The sequence below is a fragment of the Pediculus humanus genome, genomic scaffold (genome assembly GCF_000006295.1).
Source record: "Pediculus humanus corporis 1103172107745 genomic scaffold, whole genome shotgun sequence".
NCBI lineage: Eukaryota > Metazoa > Arthropoda > Insecta > Psocodea > Pediculidae > Pediculus > Pediculus humanus.
In genome coordinates, this window is record NW_002987346.1 from 228,992 (window position 1) to 248,991 (window position 20,000).

The window sequence follows — 20,000 nt, forward strand, 5'->3', positions numbered from 1 at the left end:
GCACACGCACACACACACACACACACATGCGTATATATACATAAATATGTAAGTGGCATATGTATTTTTAAGTGAAAAAGACATTTTAACAATTATAATTGTATAGAAAAAAAAAATAATAAAAATGTACTCAAAAATGAATTGATGACATAGATGAATTGATTGATTGATGGCTTTGTATAATTTTTATTACATTTTTTGCTATAAATAAATTAATATAAAAAAAAATAAATTTAATAGAAAAAATTTTATACTTTACGTGTGGGTGTGCGTGTGCGCGTGTGTCTGTTTTATTTTTATTTCCTTGAATGTTATTATTAAAAACGTTTAATGATTGTTTGTTTTTAAAATGGTGGATATGTAAATAATCGTGTCATTTGCGAGTAAAAAATGGCGCGAATTTTACGATGTCGCATTATTGACAAAATCGCGATCTGTGGGCGGAAATGCGAATTAAAACATTATAACGAAAAGATTTGTAGGAAGTAAACCGTCGCGCGCTTCTTTTTTTTTTTTTTTTTTAAACAATGTTCTTAAGTGAATATAAAAACGCCGTCACGTTTTCGAAAAAGTTAAGTGTTTATTTAAATAATTAAACGAGTTGACTAAATCCTGTTGGAAATGAGAAAGAAAAAGGTAATTACTTTTATTGAAATACTATTATTATAAGTTTTCTTCTCAGAATGGGTTTTTTTTTTAAAAATGATTTAATTTATCCTAACTTGGGTTTCGTTATTACAATTTTGTGGAATTTAACGGTTAAATTTTATTAAATTTTGTTGTTTTTTCCGTGTAAAAGAATAAGAAAAGAAGGAAAAATTAATTCGAAGATGTAATCGATGTGATTTTCAAATGGTAAGTTTATTTTAAAAAATTTTAACAAAACGAATAACTAGTTAACCGTTTTATTACACAAAAAAATTTTCTTTAATTTGAGAAAAAAATAAGTAATTTAAATAATTTTTAATGTTTACTAATTTACTTAATGACGGTTTTTAAGTGGTAATTTTTAGAAATTACCATTCTCTCTGATAAAAAAACAAAAAAAAACATACATTTTTTACTTTTGGGCTTTACAATTTTTACAAAACTATAAGTTAAATGAATTTTTTTTCCAATTTATTTTATTAAAATTATTTTCGATAACATAAAAAAATAATCTAAAATTTTAATGTTAAACAAGTATTATTTTTAACTACTGATCATATTTACCTTTGGATTTTTTTTTTTTTATTAGATTAAAATTTATTGGTTTTTTTTTTATTTTATAAAAATGGTTTATTTTATTTTATTTTGTTTTAATGAACAACTTTAAAGTTTCTTTTTTTTTAATTTTCATTCAATAATTTAAAATCTTATTTATGCAAAAATCAAATTTTTATTCGAGTAAACTTCACATTTGAATTTTGTTACAAGTGTTTCTTTCGAGTACTCTAAGGAAAGGAAATTAAAATGAGTTTCGAAACTATTTATCTTTCAAAAAAATAAAACTTTTAAGTAAATTCTTTTGTTTTTTTTAATTGATTTTTAATTACTCATTATTATGATTATTCAATCTGTCATAATTAATAATTAAATCATTCAATAAAATTATTTGTAAAAGTAATTTGTTGAAACGAAAACTAATATTTGTCACACAAGTGAGGATTATGTAAAGAAAATTGAAATTAATATTTTCCTAAATAATATATTTAAAAATTGATTCGATTTGTGGAACAATTTAAACAAAATTTATAGGAATTTTCAAAACTTTTTTATTATGCCTTCGAAAGAATACATTAATTTAAATCGAAAGATGTTTTGTTAGTTTTATATGCGACAAAAATATCATTTACAGAAGGAATGATACCAATGTTAAAATAAAACTATGTAATTCTATTAATGTTTGTTATAATATTCATATGTCTTATAATTTTAAATAGTCTTTAACTTTTATTTAAGCTACATGTAAATCTGATGAGAATCGAATTCAAATATTTCAAAGTTTAACTTATTAATGATTAAAATTAAAATATTTTTCTTATTCTAACCTAAAAAAAAAACTTAATAACACAAATTATTTATTCAAAATGTACTTTGTGTTTAACATTTACATAAACATGTTTTAAAATTAGTTTTTTTCATAAAGGAATAAAATCTACAAATTTCCAAATAATGTTTTTGTAAATATTATTATAATAAAACTCTGAGTTTGTCAACCATTTTTTTTTCTAATGACATTTTACTTGCACAGCAGCAAACAATTTATTTACATAAAAAATTTATTTAACAACAAAAAATACATAAATGTAATTCGAAATATACTTTTGACACAATATTAATAATATACAAGTAATGAAAAATTAAAAAAATTATTATTAACAAATAATTTAATTATTATTAATTATCAATCAAAATATATATAGTAAAAATAAACGAATGATTAATTTAATTAATGATTACTATAAATTAAAAGCAAATTAAAGTCTTTAATAAATAAATAGATGAAAAAACAATAATAAATAGAAAAAAAAAACAGAATTTTTAAAAATTTTTTGCTTATTATTATTATTATTATTATTATTGAAAAAAAAAATTTTTTGCTACGCTCAAAACCGTTGCTCATTTTATTATTTGAATTAGAGAGCCAGTAGCTGGCTTAAGGTGCCGTTCTTATTCTCACTATAAACTTACTTAATATTTAATTATTTATTACTATATATTTATTCATATAAATAATTTGGCGGTAAAGGATCGTTTAAAATGAATTGTTTTCGCATAATCGTTATTTAATAAATATCTTTTATCATTTCATTTAAAATTGTAAATCGAATTAAGGCGTCTAGTTTTTCTACAACCACCACCACCACCACCAATGGCGGCCGTAAATAAAAAAAATAACTGAATTCCATCATTTGAAAGGTGATGTTTTATTTTTGTTTCTTATTTTTTCAAACATTGTAAATAATTAAATAGTTAAATGTAGTTTAATTAAAAATTGGATTCGATTTCGGTGTATTGAAACGTGTAAAATAAAATTAGCTATCTGTTGTAGATGAATACATAGGGCATAATGTAATTTTGTCAATTCAACAGGGGAACAAACAAATGTCAGAATTTAAAGAGTAATAAAATCATTATCGATCAATTAATAATAATATTATTATCTATTTAAGTGAATTTTATGTTAGAGGAATCATTAGACAAATAGAAATTGAAAACAGATAGATAATTTTGTAAATAAGAGAACCAAAATGTCAAGAGCCCAGCCCCTTTTTATCCACTGTCATTCTCAAAACAAATATTTATTTTATTTTTAATTTGCTTTTTTTTTTTTTTAAACTCTTCATTAGAGTAATGTAAATTATTTAAATTGTTTTAATTTATTTTTGTTAATGGTTTTTATTTTCAGTTGTAGTTTTAGTTTTTAGTAATTATTTATACGATATTTACTTCATTGCTTTGAATGTTTTTTTTTTTTTTTTTTTTTGAATCAATTATGAAGTAGTAATTAAAGTTTTTTAGATTTAAATAAAAATAAACACATAAATTATTATTTGAGTTTGTTATTTAGACTATTCACTTATGTTTTAGGTAAATTTTAAAAGTTCAAAATGGAGATTGAAAAACAATCGGAACCTGATAGCACAACATTAGAAAAATATGTCAGACAACAATTTAGAAAAGATGAAGATGTGCTTTGTTTGAATAGTAAAGATGGTTGTTTTTATTTAGGTACCATTGTTCAGGTATGTATGAAATAAAAAAATTTTTTTTATATGACAAATCACTTTAAAATCAATCAAGTTTCGTATCGATATTGTTTGATTCCGTAATAAAAAGATTTAGGATGTTACCAGTTTACTTTCAATTTTTTTTTGAAAATTTTTAATGAGAACAATTTTTAATTTAATTTGTTTTTAAATTATTATTATTATTATTACACAGCCTGAGAAATTAAGAATGATAATACAATTGAAAATGCAGTCGATAAATTATTCCCCAAGATGAAAAAATCGAAATCAATTATTATTGTTATTATTATATAATATTGAAATTTTAAAACCATTGTTTTTAATAAATTAAAATGTTTTTATTATGAAACTGATTGAAATTAATAATATCATTTTATTTTAGGTTGACAACATATATAAAAAATGTTTAGTAGAATTTTTGGACAATACAAAAATGTGGTCTTCCTTTAAAGATCTTAAAAGTTTCGCACCGCAGGAACCTGAAATTTGTTATGTGTGTAAGGAGGCACAAGTTAAAGATGAGAATAATATAATTGTATGTAAATGTGAGAGAGAATGCCAACAGGAGAGTCATGAGGTAATTGTTTATAAAAAAAAAAGAATGGATGATTAATTTGTATTTGTTTATTATTTAACATATTTTTTATCTTTGATATCGACTATGCTCTACTTATTTAAAATTGACAATTTATAATAATATTTATATTTACTTTGAGAATTATTTAACATAATTTGTTTGATGATTTATGTTTAAAAGTTATTATCGAGTGTAATAATGCAGTTAGTTTCCTTATAATTTATTGTTCGAGTTCAGTTTTTCAGTTAAAGTTAAAATTATTTGGTTTTTTTTTGTGTCAAAGGTTAATTCCAGTACTGAATATTATGGAAGAGGTCTAGTCAAAAGATCAACTCCATTTCCGGTTTCGGAACAAGCAAACAATTTAGATACGAGGTTTCGTTCGCACGCGGTACGCAAAGCAAGACGACTGTTAAATAAAAATCTTAAAAGGAAGAAGAAGACTGCTGCTGCTGCTGCTGCTGACACATCCGTCCTTCAATCAAGGGTTAACGTGGAATCATCCACGGAAGAAAAGAAAAATGATGATAAAATTAGTCATAAAAATTTTCCACAAACGTTTGAAGGATTCATACAATTGAGAAAGAGAAGAATGAAAATTCACGCGAAACAAAATAATTTAGAAATAAGAAAACGACCTCAGAGAAATTTATTAGAAGCCAGACTGAATTCAACGGAGAGTAAATTATACAATCCGTTCACGCCGGTCGATAATTCGGAAGCGAAAAGAAATCGAAACGCGGTTCAAGAAAATAAAAGATCGGAAATTAGTTCCTTTAAAAAATCCAAATCAAAACAAGCCAAATCATGTGAACAGAAACACAAAAACGTGAAGCCAAAACTCGTGCAGAAAACAATATACGATTCATTTAATTTAAGAAGTGCCGAAAAACAAAAATACGAAATGAGCATGGCTTTACTACCCAAGTGCAAAGTGAAAGAAAGTGATCAGACTAGTGGAGATAGTAAAAGTAATAGCGTCAAATCCGGTCGTGGAAGAAGGTCCGTAAGATCGGAGAGTTTGGACAGAACCCCTGTGGAATCGGATTTGATTGACAGTAGCGATGACGAAGCATCATCGAGAGGAACATTAGAGCCGTTTATACCCACGCCAAAGGATTTCGAAGGGCAAAATAATCCTTTTAGAAGCGTCAACGATTTGATAAGTTTTCATCCATCGACAACCGTCCCATCGGTCAATCCTCCGATCACGTTACCATTACCATTAAAGACTGTGATTTGTCATAACGATCGTCCCAGACTGAAAAAAAGACAGCTTAGCGAAGAAGATATTATAATAGATAGAAACGGTTTAGTTAAAAGACGTCGAAGGCATAGAAAGAATCATATGACGACGACGACGACGAGTGGGGGTAGCACGGCTTCTAAATCAGCACAGATAGGACCCGGGGGTGGTGGTAAAAGCAGTAGAAAGCATTGGACGGTTCGAAGCGAAAAGAAAACTCTTCAACCATTAATTAACAATAGTAGAAATTTCGCATTGAACGGTCGTCAATTAAGAGCGAGAGATTCATTGAAAATGGATAAATCGATTCCTTCGTCTCAGACTTCGCCCATCAGACAGTCACCGACAAAAGATGGAAGTGGGGGCGGGGGCGGCGTCAATGGCGGCGGCGGACCTCTCACAGAAGATTTAGAATCATCCGTGAAATATTTTTTCGGTGCTGCGAGTAGAATATTAAGCGGGGAAAAATACGAAATCCGAGCTAAACGCGTTACTTTCGATGGTAGGTTGCAATGCATTATAGATTGGAAAGGGCTACCAACATAACTTTTCTTGACTTTAATTTATGAAAATTTTTTTTTTTTTAAATTATTTAAAATGATTTACTATATATATATATATGTAGGGTTAATGAACGAGATCCATTCTTTTCTCTTTTAAACAAATGTAACATTATTATTGTAAAAGGAAAAAGCAGAAAAAAAGAAAATTCTTCTACGACATTTTGTAAATAAGTTTGGCAGTGAATTAGTAATAATCGTGTCAGAAGTTGATCAATGAGTTGGTGGTTCGTCTCTTTCTCGTTACACGATCGTATGTATGTAACCGGAAGGAAAGAAAACAAAACTAGGATTTTATATTTATTGTTTAATATTATTTTTTTTTTTAAAGTAATCTTGTAGGCGTTCGGTTTTAGTAATTACAACACGTGGACTTGTTGAAAACCCCGCGTACACCCACCCACGCACGCACGCACGGACGCAAGAGGGAACCTCATCGCGACCTCCCTCATCGATAATATAATTCATTATCGATAATCGATTATTAACGGTTACTGTCGACAACAACTTTTCACTTTCTTTTCTTTTCTTTTCTTTTTTTTTGGGGGGGGAGGGGGAGGGATGTCTTATTACCGTTTATTAGTGTTTAGCAAAAAAAAAAATTTTTTTTTTTTTAGAGCGTTTATATCACTGCCAATAAAAAAAAGAAAAATGTAAACGAAAGACTTGTAAGATAATGATAATAATAATAATAATAATTATTATTATTATTATTTCTATGATAAATTCATTTGAATGTTGAAACAACGTCACGAATATAATCGCCATTTAAAATTTTATGTGCCATTTTTTTTTTTTTTTTTAAGAAATTTGAGGAAGGGGATTTGAGAAAGGTTAAAGGTCATATCGAGTATACGATTTTTCTTGTTATATTTATAATTATATATATATGTATGTATAAATAAATAAATATTTAATAATTGTATTATTGTTTAATAAAAAAAAAAAATTTTTGTGTAGTACTTGAGTTAACTTATGGAAGGTGTACACGCGCACGCACACACACACACACACACGCGCGAGAATAATGATGATGATAATTGTAAAAATTGCGAAAATTAATTTTTTTTTTTTTTTTCATATTCTTATCACTTATCCTTTCCGCAGAAAGTTATGAATGAAAGGAAAAAAAAAAAAAAAACTGGCATGTTTAAAACCTGACATGGATAAAAAACTGTCATGGCGACGACGACAAATGTATTTTTTTTTTTAGTTTTTACTCATTATGGCGACGGTCGTGACGTTGATTTTTTCAAAAACAGAAAAATTTTCTATCGTGTCTCTCGACCTTAATAGGTTTTTTAGGTTTCTTACCTTCCAAAATAAACAAACCTCATTAAATTCCAGGTACATATAAATATGTTAACGTGTATAAGTTTATATGTTCCATACAAAAAAAAAAAAATTGTGTTCGATCCTTTTGAATCAAAAATCAAAGGATTTTATTTAAAAATAATAATAATAATAATAATAATGAAAATGTTATGTAGTAATTAATTTTTTAGTCATTAAATATTATTATTATTATTATGTTCATATCATAAATGTAAAAGAAATCATGAAATTGTTTTAGAAAATATTAAATAAATAAATAAATGATGAATCCGGTACATTCGAATTTATATATATATATTTAAATAAATTATAAATATAAATAAATAAATGAAATAATAATAATAATAAAGAAAAATTTATTTATTTAAAACAATTATATATTTTATTTATTTAATTTTTCAAAAATTAATTAATGGCGGTTAAAAATTTGTTTGTTATGATTTTATTATAGTGCCACGATTAAAAGTGATTGGTTGATATTGGAATGGGGGAGATAATAAACAATACAGACGATAATCACGTGATCACCGGTGGGAGGGAGTGGTGTGAGGTGTAAAACGGAAGTGACGTAATTTGAAATTTTGTCGGTTAAATAGAACGAATGGAACGAGACGAGTAGTTTATAACCGGTGTCGAATTCGTAGTGATGGCGTGATCGTTATTTGAAAATGTTTTTCTTTTTGTTTTTTGTTTTAAAGAATAAAAATCGGGGGTTGTGTTATCACGTGATAATTAACGACATTTAAATAAGGTAATTAATTAATTTATTATATATATATTCGACGTCTTCTGCTTTAAAAAAAGAAAAAATCACATTCGAAAATCCGTTAAGACAAAAAAAAAAGGAGGATGGGGAACAAAATTTTTTTTATTAATAATTTAAATTAATTAATTAAGGATTCGATGTGAATATCAATAATATATACGTTATTTAAATCGTACCTAAGGATTAAGGTATGAGGGAAAGGAAACAAAAAAAATTCAAATAAAATTTAAAATGTAAATTTTTTTTTTTGTATTTTCGTTAAATAACAAAAGAAAGTGAACCCGGGTGTATTATACAGTAATAATTAGTTAATTAGGTTTTACAAAGTGTATATATAGCCCTTTGTATAATTGATTCCGTTCTCTAAACCTTTGTCAAACCTTTCAATTAGAATTCTTCCCCATTTTTAAAATAATTAAATTTAATTACGTTATAATAATTCCCTCCGAAGGGGTTGTTACATTTCTAATAATAATCAAAGAGAGAAAGAAAAGAATTATCGTGACATAAATTTTATTTATATAAAAAAGATGATTTTCACCTTTAACGGTTTTTTTAAACAAGAATAATACAAACAAATACGTAAATGGGTAAAATTTTATCTCAAAGGACTTATAGACAATTTGTAACTTTATATTATTATTATTATTATCGTTATCATCATCATCATCATCATTTTTTTAAAAGTGAATCGAGCTTTGTAGTCCATTGTAATTCTTTTCAGTTATGGTTCATTACTTTTTTTTTTTTATATATAGAAAAGGGAAAATACGTTGGGGATAAAGCACTGACTGACTGATAAATTTAAAAAAAAAAAAAATCGAAGAACACGAAAAAAAAAAACATTTTACTTGGATTTTTTCATGCCTACTCTCTCTTACCCCCAACCCCCCAAGATTTTCTTTTTTGCTCCTCGTACCAACATCGAGAAAAAAAAAACAATTTTTTTTTACCAAAGAGGACTTAAACGTTTCTTCTTCTTCTTTTTCTTTCAAATGATTTTTTTGTTTAAAAAAAAAAATTTAAAGATTTTTGTCAATTTAAAGAAAGGGGTCAAAGGTCAACAGTAAATATAGGGTTCATCTTAACTATTTCAATATTTAAAAAAAAAGAAAAAAAAAAGAAAATTTATCGTATGAAAAATATTTTTAAAAAAAAAAAAAAAAGTAATTTTTTTGGAATTTTATTATTATTATTATTATTGAAATCCCATTAATCGATATTTATAAGTTTTCTGGATTCTCCAGTAAATACTGACTGGAACGTAAATTAAGTTTTTTTTTTAAAAAGAAAAGTAAAAAAAAAAAATTAATGAAGTGTAAAACAACAAATTTTCTCCTCGTTAAAATCTATCAATCAATCATTTATTATTATTATTATTATTATTATTATTATTATTAGTACTAGGAATGACTTTTAAATTGCAATAAAAGAGAGAGAGATGGGAGAGGGGGGGTAAAGAAAGTTTTTTTTTTGTTAAAAGAAAATTAAAAGCTAAGAAAAAAGTGTTGAAGTAAAATTAATTTTTCAAAATTTCTTTTTCCAAAATTAATATTATCAAATTATTATTATTATTATTATTATTTTTTAATTATTTTCCCGTCAAAATATTTTCCAAAAAGGAAAATCATGACGCTGAAAGAGAGAGAGAGAGGGGGGGCGGGGAAAAGGGAGTGGGAAAAAAAAAATATATATGAGTGTATATAGAAAAAGAGAAAAAGGAATAAATATGTCGGGAAACCTTTTTGACGATGCAACCCTTAACACGAGGGTGGTTGTGGCGGGGGCGGGGGTGGGGGTGGAATGATTTCGTTCGTTCGAGTTTAAATTAGTCTTGAGCGTCTTTATAAACCGCTTTTATTGCCGACATTAATTAAATTTAACGGGATTTCGTTAAAAATGGCGAAAATAAAAATTCATATTTTTTATTTTTTTATTTCATTTCAATATGGCTGACTTTTCGTTAAACAAGAACAAATTTTCACCCATTCTAACCTTTTCCTATTTATTTTTTTAACTCTTAATTATTTTAATTATCATTATGGATTGATTGATTGATTTTTTTTTTATTTAAACATTCACCATAGAATAATAAATTTATTCGTTAAAAAAAAAGAAAAAATGGCGTTTTAAACAATCAAACGGTCGTTTCCGTCCGCCATTTTCTTTTTCGTTTGATTACGTCACGATCGTTTTGAAAATATTTTTGTCGATTCGGTTTATTTATTTTTAACCGTTATTTTATAAAATATTGATTATTTTAACGAATTGATTGATTATCGTTAAGAGAGAGAGAGAGAAAAAAAAAGAAAGAAATTTAATTTTAAATCATTTTTTATTTTTTTATTCTGTCGAGATCAAACAAATGAAAAAAAAGGAAAAAAGGGGGGAGGGAAAGGGGGAGGGGTGGAATTTTTTTTTTTTTTATCGAATGAGTTTTACGGCATTAAATTATTTTATCAAAAGGTTTTTCTTAAGCTAAGTGTTAGCTAATGTAGATGGTAAAAACTCCCTCGCCATTAGCTTACATTACAATAATCAGCTTTGCACATTTTATTTAACCCAAAAAGGTTTTTTCTCGCCTTACTTTTTACATCCGACCACCACCACCCCTCCCACCCCCTCTTATTCCTTTTTCGTCCTTATATATATATATATTCTAAAAAAAAAAAAAAAATTTATCCCATTTCTTCATTATGACGCCTTCGCTTCAGTTACCCTAGGATTATTCGAGAGAGAGGGAGAGAGAGAGATAGGGGAGAAAGAGAAAGAGAGAGAGAGAGAGAGAGAGAGGGTGAATGAGTCGGTCTGAGAGACAATTGTATATAATTCAAAACAGAATATTTTATAAGTCAATTTGTTTGTGTTATTCTTATAAAATGAGAGAGGAGGAGCTTTTTAAAAAAACCTTTTTTTTAACGTTTTCAGAATTGCCAACTTAAAAAATTAACTTTTTTTTTTTTTAAATCTCGTACGAAAAATAAACGATTTAATAATCGTAATAAGAAAAAAATTATAAACCGGAAATGGTGAAAATTTTTTTTATTTAAGTTTAAATTGAAAATTTTTAAAAGAGAGAGAGAAAAAAAAAAGGTTAATCAAAAGGTTTTTTTTTTTTTTTTGTGGTAAAACTCGTGATGATGATGATGATGATATTTTTTAATAATATTATTTTTTTTGTTCCTTGTCGTTTGATCCTGAATAGGAAATTTTTTTTTTAAATATAAAAAGGTTGACAGTCATTTATTATTATACGTGAATATATTTTTTAATATAAAACAAATTCTTGAATACAGAAAAAAGAAAAAGAGGAAAAAAAAAAAACTTTTTCTTTAATAATAATTTTTTTTTCCTTCTTCTTCTTCTTCTATTTTTCATTCAAGATGTAAAAAAAAAAATGAGATAGAGAGAGAAGGAAAAAGAGGAGTGGAAAAAAATATGTGCGCGGGTGTGTGTGTGTAAGAGAGAGAGAGAGAGAGTGAGAAAACTCTCCAATCTTTTTCGCATCAAAAAAATTATTTATATCCAACCTTTTTTAAAATTTAAATTTTGAAAATCTAAATAAACTAGAAGAGAATTTTCCATCAAAAAATAAGAAGCAATTTATGTCACTTTGAAGCAAGTTTTCATTTCTCCTTCTCTCTCTCTCTCTCTCTCTCTCTCCCTCTCCCTTCCCTTCTCTCTTTCCCTCCCTCTCGCTTTTTTTCTTCAAAGTAAAAAAAAAAAAAGAAAAAAAAAAGGTTGAAAAGTTGAAAAAGAAAAATAAGAAGAGAGAGAGAGAGAAAGGGGAAAGGGGAAAAGGAGGGGGTAGGAAAATTCCGGAAGAAAAAACTCTCCGGCTGCTAAGTTTAACGAAAGCTTGGAAACTTTTTCTCAAACCTTTTGAAACTAAAGAAGGAAGACGATAATTGAAGGTTTTTCCCGTTGCTAGAATGTGAGATTGAAAAGCTTTCTAAAAAGAAAAAAAAAAAAAAATGGAAAAATGGAAAAATCTCGAACCCTAGGACATATGCAAAACGATAAAATGATGATGGAATAATTTAAAATTCATCGAATGGCGTTTTCAAAAGTGTTAACCGAATCTTTCCATGTTTTCCATTTTTCCTTTAATAAAAAAAAAAAAAATTCCCAATACGTATATATTTATGTACACTTTTTTTTTTTTTTAATATTCTCCAGACGATTAATTTATCTTATTGTTTTTATCATTATTATTATCATTATCATTAATTTTCCAAGTCTTTTTTTATTGCACGTTAATAAGTTTTTTAATAATTTAATTGGATGTTTGATTGATTAAAATAATTTTTTGGAGAAAAAGTGCTTAAAAGGTTAGCACTCTATTGAAAACGTGTTAAGGCGTGACTACGAAATATACACGCACCTACACACGTGTATTTTCTTAATCTCAGAGAGAGAGAGAGAGATGATAGAAAAACGGGGGAAATGAAATCACAACCTGAAATCGAGTCGGAAAATAACGATAATAATAATAATAATTTTATAAAATGCAGTTTTAGATCCGCCATATTTGCTGGCCGTTAAAGCAGAAGACGTCGAATTTATTCATTTAATTTTTTATTAATTTAAAAAAATGAATGCAATTTTTTCTTTTTTTTTTTTTCTATTGTTTTCGTTTTGGAAATTTATTAGAAAATGAGAGGAGAGAGGAGAGGGGGAGGGGAAGAGAGAGAAAAATCTGAATGAGAAAAAAAATGGAGGAACAGAATTAGATTTTTTTATTTTTTTTGTCACTGTTGTTATATATTCATTTTTTATTACATTTTTTTTCTTTTACATTTATTTAATCCGGACGTTTTGTTTCGGCCATAAACATTTTTATTATTTGAAAACTTTTCCATTAGAAACTTAGTTTTATTCGCTTTCAACAAAAGTAAACTCTTAAGATCTCTCTATCTCTCTCTCTCTCTCTTTCTCTTTCCGGAAAAGCTTAAAATTTTTCTTTTTTTTATATTTTTTTGCCTCGGCTTATTTCATCGACACATGCCCTTAAAATTTTCTTTATAACATACACGGTTTTTCTATTTAACCGATGGAAAATCCGATTCCAGAATTTTTTTTTCCAAACGTTCGAGAAAATCGTGGAAAATTTATTACATCTTATTTTGACTTTAAAAAAATGTAAAAAAAAAAAGATTTGATTTTAACAGCATTTAAAAAGCAAATTAAACTTTTTCCATTTTCTGAAAGCTTTTCCTTAATTATTATTTCTCTGGAGAATTATTATTATTATTATTATTATTATTATTTTTTTTTTTTTTTTGTCGCTGTCGTCATAAAAAAAAAAAAATCTTTTAACTTTTTTTTTTTTTTTTTTGTTAATTTAATGGAAATTAAAGGACTGTCAGGACTATAAAATGAAAAAAAAGAAAAAGAAAATAGGTAACGAGATGATGAAAAGTAATGTTTTTTTCTCTCTCTCTCTCTCCCTCCCCCTCCCCCTCCCTCAACCCCCCCACCAAACCCCCCTCGCACCTTCCTTTTTTCACTTCGTTTTTCATTCTCTTTTAACGTTTGTCCATTTGTCACCATTTTCTTCTCAGTTTTTAATTGATGTAACTTTTCATATTTAAAAGCAAAAAAAAAAAAAGAAAATTTTATTTTGTCGTAATGATGACGTAACGTATAATAAATGACGTCATCATTTTTTCAAATTTTAAATTATCCACGTGAAAAAAAAAATGAAAGGAAAATAAAAAAAAAAAGATAGCGTGAATCTTCTCCTCCCACGTTTTCTTTTTTTTTATATTTTTTTCTCTAACATCCAAATAAAATTTTTTACGCTTTGTCGCCATTTTCTTAACAATTTTCTTTCTTTTTAGTTCGATTTTCCGAGGAAAACAAGTGCTTTCACATTTTCCCCCAACTCACAACAACAACAACAACACCATTCAAAGATTCGATAAAAGAAATGTAATGAAGAGAAAATTGAAGTGAAAATAAAATTTTCTTTTTTTTTCCACCCCAAAAGAAAGAGAGAGAGATAGAGAGAGAGAGACTCACGCATACGAAAATAGGAAGAAAAGAGAAAGAAAATGGAAAAAAGGTTCGTAAAATAAAAGAATTTTTTTTTTTCTCTCTCTCTCTCTCTTATTCGATGGAAGAATAAAAGTCGATAAAAAATTTACAAGGTTTGGGATTCCTTTTTATAAAAACCAGTTTTTCAAAAAAAAAAAAAAATGGAGGATTTTTTTTGTTTTAAATTATAATTAATTTATTTATTACTGATAATTATTTCACGCTATCATCATCATCATTATCATAATTAATTGTATTTACGAATAAAATGAAAATAAATAAAAGAAAAAAGAAAAAATGTTTTGCGTTGAAGATGAAGAACAAAAAGAGAGAGAGAGAGAGAGAGAGAGAGAGAGAGAGAGAGAGAGAGAGAGAGAGAGAGAGAGAGAGAGAGAGAGAGAGAGAGAGAGAGAGAGAGAGAGAGAGAGAGAATTAACAACAAGTGAAAGGATCATGTTTTTAAATGGTTTATATGGAGAGCACGTTTTTCGGAAGCAATTCATTTTCCAGTTTCATTAAAATGCTCCTTACTTTTCCATTATGTTCCATTTCATTCTCTTTCTCTCTCTCTCTCTCTTTCTCTTTTCTTTTTCTGTCCGCCTTTTCCTTTCTTTCTTTCTTTTGTATTTTTTTTCAACTTTGCAATTAATGTAACCGCTCACAACAGTAAAATTGTCCACTGTTAACGCCCAAATGGGATTGTAATCAATCCTCTTCAAGTAAAAGAAAAAAAAAAGAAAAAGCTTTTCTTTTTTCTTTTTAAAACATTTGTATTTATAATTTATTTCGTTCTTATTTATTATTTGCCAATTTTTACAAAAAATTATTACGCATTTGGCAAATATTATTTTTCTTTTTTCCATTTTATTATTTTGGATATTTTCCCATTTTCCAATAAAATTTTTTTTTAAATTTATGTTTGGTTTTAATAAATAAATGGGAAAACATTTTTTCTAAGCGATTTCAAATCGTAAATGACGTTAAATGTAAATTTTTATATTTAAATTATTTGTCGTGTCATTAACATTATTATCGTGGCAGAATTGTCTGCAAGTAGTTGTAAACAAGTAACACGTGCGTTAAGTGTTTTAACACTTTTAACACATTTCTTTTTTTTAGTTTTATTATTATTATTATTATTTAAATAAAACATGGCGAATGCTAACGAAGGATTACTTTTAAATCTCGTTAGTAATCCAATTAAAAAAAAAAAGGTATTAGTATAATTATTTTGTTTTTATTTTAAAATTTTTCTTTTGATTAATCTAACCTACCAGATTTAACAACTAATAATAACTTTTTTTGTAGGGAAAATCTAGCGGTGACGTAGTAGGTACGGACAAAATATTACAAGATAATAATGATTTTAATTGGTTTGATAAACCAGTGTTTAAAAAAACACCTGAAATAAAAAAAACTAATTTCAAACAATCTGGACAAAAACAAGTGTATAGGGTTAAACCTTTAAACACAACAGGAGAGAAAACAACAGGTACGACACAGGGTGGAATATTAAAAAATATAAGTGTACCTAGTAAATCAGTTTGGAAAAAATTTAAGGAATTTAACAAACAAAGCGATGGGAATGATGTCAAGTCGATGTCAAATTTTAGTAATTTAGAAACTAAAAAAACTAAAACTAAAATTAAAAGTGTTAAATCGAAATTTAAAAAAGTTTCATTTACTAATGACAGTGAGCCTGAATTAACAAAATCAAATTACCATGAATCTGTTGAAAATGATGACAAGTTTGATGCGAAAACAAGTGACAGTTTTGGGGTTGATAATAGTAAAAGTAGTGACGATTATCAATTTGACGATTATTTTAGCAAGTCAAAATTTGTGAAAGGCGGTAAGAAAAATTACAGTAATAATCATGTTTTGAGAAACTTGAATAAAAGTTTAGATGATAATTATAGTAAGGTGAAAGAACACAAAATGGGAAAAGTAACTTCATTATTTTATAACAATCCTGAAATACCTAATATACCACATCGAGCTGTGAAACCCATCAAAGAAGATGTTTTTTCAAATCTTAAATTTGAAGATTTAAATCTTCATTCGTATATGGTAAATTGTTTTTTTACGACATGTACGTAGTTTTATTTTTTTATTTTGCGAATGTTGGTAAAATTGTTTTTGTTTCGTTTATAAAGGTGAAATATTTAAAAGAATCAATGGGTTTAACTCAAGTTACAACTGTTCAAGAAAAATCAATCCCAGTTTTACTCGATGGTAAAGATGCACTTATCAGATCTCAAACTGGTAGTGGGAAAACTTTAGCATTTGCTTTACCCATGTTACACAAACTGCAAGAAATAAGGCCAAAAATTACTCGATCGGATGGAATATTATCATTGATTGTTTTACCGACGAGAGAATTAGCTTTGCAAACCTATGAAGTTTTTAATAAATTAGTTAAGGTATTTTTTTTTTTTTTTTTTTTTTTTTTGGGGGGGGGGGAAGGGGTTTTATAAATCAAAAATTGAAAAAAAGTTCAAAAGCTAAACATTTCATTTTTTTTTTTTTTTTTCCAGTCTTACAATTGGTTAGTACCTGGTTATCTTGGGGGGGGGGAAAAAAGAAAATCAAAAAAAGCAAGGTTGAGAAAAGGTATAACGATACTAATAGGCACGCCAGGGCGTTTAATAGATCACATTCAACACACGAAAGCATTAAATTTAGAAAAAGTTTCTTGGTTGGTGATTGACGAAGCCGATAGATTATTGGATATGGGTTACGAAAAAGATGTTTCGACGCTTTTGGAAACCCTCGATCGACACGACGAGGACTCGAGTTTACTAAAACCCGATTATTTGAAAACGGACGAAGAAAAAGAGGAGAAGGAAAAAGAAAAAGAACCAAAAAGACATCATCGGCAAACGATACTCTTGTCGGCGACTCTGAGTCCAAAAGTACAAAAATTAGCAGGTCTCAGCCTACGGGATCCCACGTTCGTGGATGCTTCCGATAAAAATTCATCTTGTTCAGATCACGTGCCTTTGGTCAGCAGCGATATGGGGGCGGAAACGGATGCTATGGTTTTACCAGAGAGCCTAATTCAAAAATATATAGTGACTCCGCCGAAATTGAAATTAGTTTCGTTGACATCGTTCATCATTTGGAATAGCAAGGTAGTAAGAAAGTTTTCTTTCTCTCTCTCTCTCTCTCTCTCTCTCTCTCTCTCTTTCTCTCCATCTTTAAATCATTTTTATCAATTCATTGAAAAACAAAAATTTATATTTTTTTTTTTGGTCATTCATCCCCATTAATTTATGTTATGTCGAGTTGGGGAAAAAAAAAAAAAAATTAAATTCATTCCATAGAAATATTTAATGTCATTTTACGGTTTAATTTAACTTATTATTCATGTTAAAGCCTGGAGATAAAATTAATATTCCAGAGCGTTAAATTAAATTACATATTTGAATTTATTAATAATGGCAATTGAATTATTTTTTTTTTTTATTCAAGGTTTTACTCGATTTATTTATTTATTTATTTTTAATTTTTTTTTTTTTTTTAAAATCGCTCGAAGGTTTTTTTTTTTTTTAAACGGGGGCTTAAAAGTTATTAACAATTATTTTTTTTTTTTCCTTCCAGGTTAGCCAACAGAAAAAAATGTTGATATTCGTCGGAACTCAAGATATGGTCGATTATTACACGGAACTTTTATCCACCGTTTTTGGTGGTGTGACGTCTAAAAACGACGATGATGGTAACGACACGAAATCGAACGAGGGTCTGTTAAATTTCCCAACGTCCGATATCGAACTCTTTAAACTTCACGGAAACATGAAACAATCGGATAGGATGGAAGTTTTCAAAACGTTTAGAAAATCCAATATGGGCGTTCTACTCTGTACCGTAAGCTTTATTAAATTATTATTATTATTATTATTATTATACCGAACGTAATACTCGTAACGGTGTGCGTATCGTCCCGGGGGGGGGGGTCGGACAGGTAGAGGAGGACAATTTGAATTTAAAAGGTGTGTGTGTGTGCGCGTGTGCGAGTTGTGATGATGTATAAATACGTGAAAAAGTTTTCCTCCTTTTCTTTCTTTTTTTCCGTTAACTCCAGCTTGAACTAACACACGCACTGAATCTCGACAGGGTTGTTGTAATTGCGTTAAGGGTACACGCTTGTGGAAGCTAATGACGGTAATGTTTTTGCATTAAATAGGAAGGGGGATTTCCTCCCCTTTAATTTAAAAAAAAAAAAAAAAAATAACAAATTTTATTACTGTTTTTTTTGTTGCTGCTGCTTTTTATTAGCTTTATAAAAGTTTTGACTTTTTTTTCTGTTGTTGTCGAAGTTGAATTGTTTTGAATATTAAGGTTTGAGTTTTTTTTTTTTTTTTTTTTTTTTTTTTTTTTTAATCGAGAAGAAAGAAATAATTTATAGAATTGTGAACCTTAACCTTAATTTGATTTACTTTTGATTTTTTCATCGAGGGGAGGGGGGTTCGATTTTGATTAAAATTTTTTTTCCGGTAAGATTTCGAGATTTGTTGTTGAGAAAATTTTTTTTTTTTTTGTTAACAATAACCGTCGGACCGACCGACCGTCGGAGCCATCAATTTTTCATTTTGAAAAAAAAAAAAAAAAAAATGTCAGAGGGTGAATTTTTCGAAATCATTAATTTATATGTTGGCAAAAGAGTTTAACGGATGAATCCAGAGGTCAAACGGAAACTTTTTCCCTTCGTTTTAAGTTTATATATATATAAATAAAAGTTTAAGATGTATTGTTGTCGGAAAAATCATTCACAAATTGTTTTTTTTGTCCCCCCCCTCCCCCCCTTGGAAACAAACGGAGTAAGAACGTGGAGTAAAAAGTCTCTAGATGATGCATAATGCACGAAAAAAAACATTTTTCAAGGGAAGCTTATATATATATAACATCGTCGCTTATTACCATTATCATCATCATCATCATCGTCATCATCCCCCTGGGTTGTTGTTGTTGTGACCGCCGCCCTTTGAAAGCTGTTCAACATCAATTTTCAATTCACTATTGCAAATTGATGGGCTACTTACTTATACATACATACTTATATGAGTAGTAGCCTTATGAGGGGGAGTTTTTCACTTGGACGATTATTGGGTTAAATAATTTTATTGTTTCCTTTATTCGTATCAATTTTCTTCCCTTTCCTTCCCTTTCTCCCTCCCCCCTTTCAACTAACTCCCTTTAAACTCGTATCGTTTTTATTGTTTCTTTTTCTGTTTTGTGATTGTCCATTTCGTCCCGGTTCGTTTTTTTTTTGTTTGAATAATGCAATAATGATTTCACGTTCAAAGATTAGGAGGGAACGTTTTTTAAAAAAGTAGAAAAGGACAGACTGTGCGTATGCATACGTATATATATACAACTGTTATAAAACAAATCGATTCGGCGGTTTCAAGTCGAGTCGTGGCGGTAGAACGTAAAGGAATAAGTTGTTTTAATTAACTAATCGGCCATCAGTCGTTGAAACATAAATTTTAAAGTTTCTTAATCGAGTTCGATTAATTAAAAATGATTCGTTTTAATTAAATATTATTATTATAAGGTATGCGCATGTTTATTAATGAGAGGAGAAGGACGACGAGAATATTACGGGGGGAAGGGGAAGGGAGGGGAACGTTTTATTTTGAGTTTTCGCGACGATACGCGGGGATCTAGAAAAAAATCGTGGCAGAAAAGAAATTTTGGCGGGAGTAAAAATTTTTTTCTTCTTCATCTTCGAGATCTTTTT

General features: G+C 27.8%; 2 protein-coding genes across 2 annotated transcripts in view; both read left to right on the forward strand.

The window, feature by feature from the left end:
• Window positions 1-3,593: 3,593 nt before the first annotated feature.
• Phum_PHUM339230 (uncharacterized protein) lies at window positions 3,594-6,103 on the forward strand (the record flags this gene model as incomplete). The annotated part of the gene is made up of 3 exons (XM_002427700.1): window positions 3,594-3,714; window positions 4,148-4,311; window positions 4,595-6,103. The coding sequence occupies 3 exons, from the start codon at window positions 3,594-3,596 to the stop codon at window positions 6,101-6,103; spliced, it is 1,794 nt and encodes a 597-aa protein (XP_002427745.1).
• A 9,305-nt stretch (window positions 6,104-15,408) lies between these two features.
• Window positions 15,409-20,000, forward strand: part of Phum_PHUM339240 (DEAD box ATP-dependent RNA helicase, putative) — a gene marked incomplete at both ends in the record, with an annotated part of 7,363 nt that continues 2,771 nt past the window's right edge. The window contains 5 exons of the mRNA XM_002427701.1: window positions 15,409-15,444; window positions 15,566-16,327; window positions 16,414-16,680; window positions 16,795-17,391; window positions 17,861-18,124. Of these exons, the coding sequence (XP_002427746.1) occupies window positions 15,409-15,444; window positions 15,566-16,327; window positions 16,414-16,680; window positions 16,795-17,391; window positions 17,861-18,124 (1,926 nt within the window). The remainder of the gene's footprint in view (window positions 15,445-15,565; window positions 16,328-16,413; window positions 16,681-16,794; window positions 17,392-17,860; window positions 18,125-20,000) is intronic.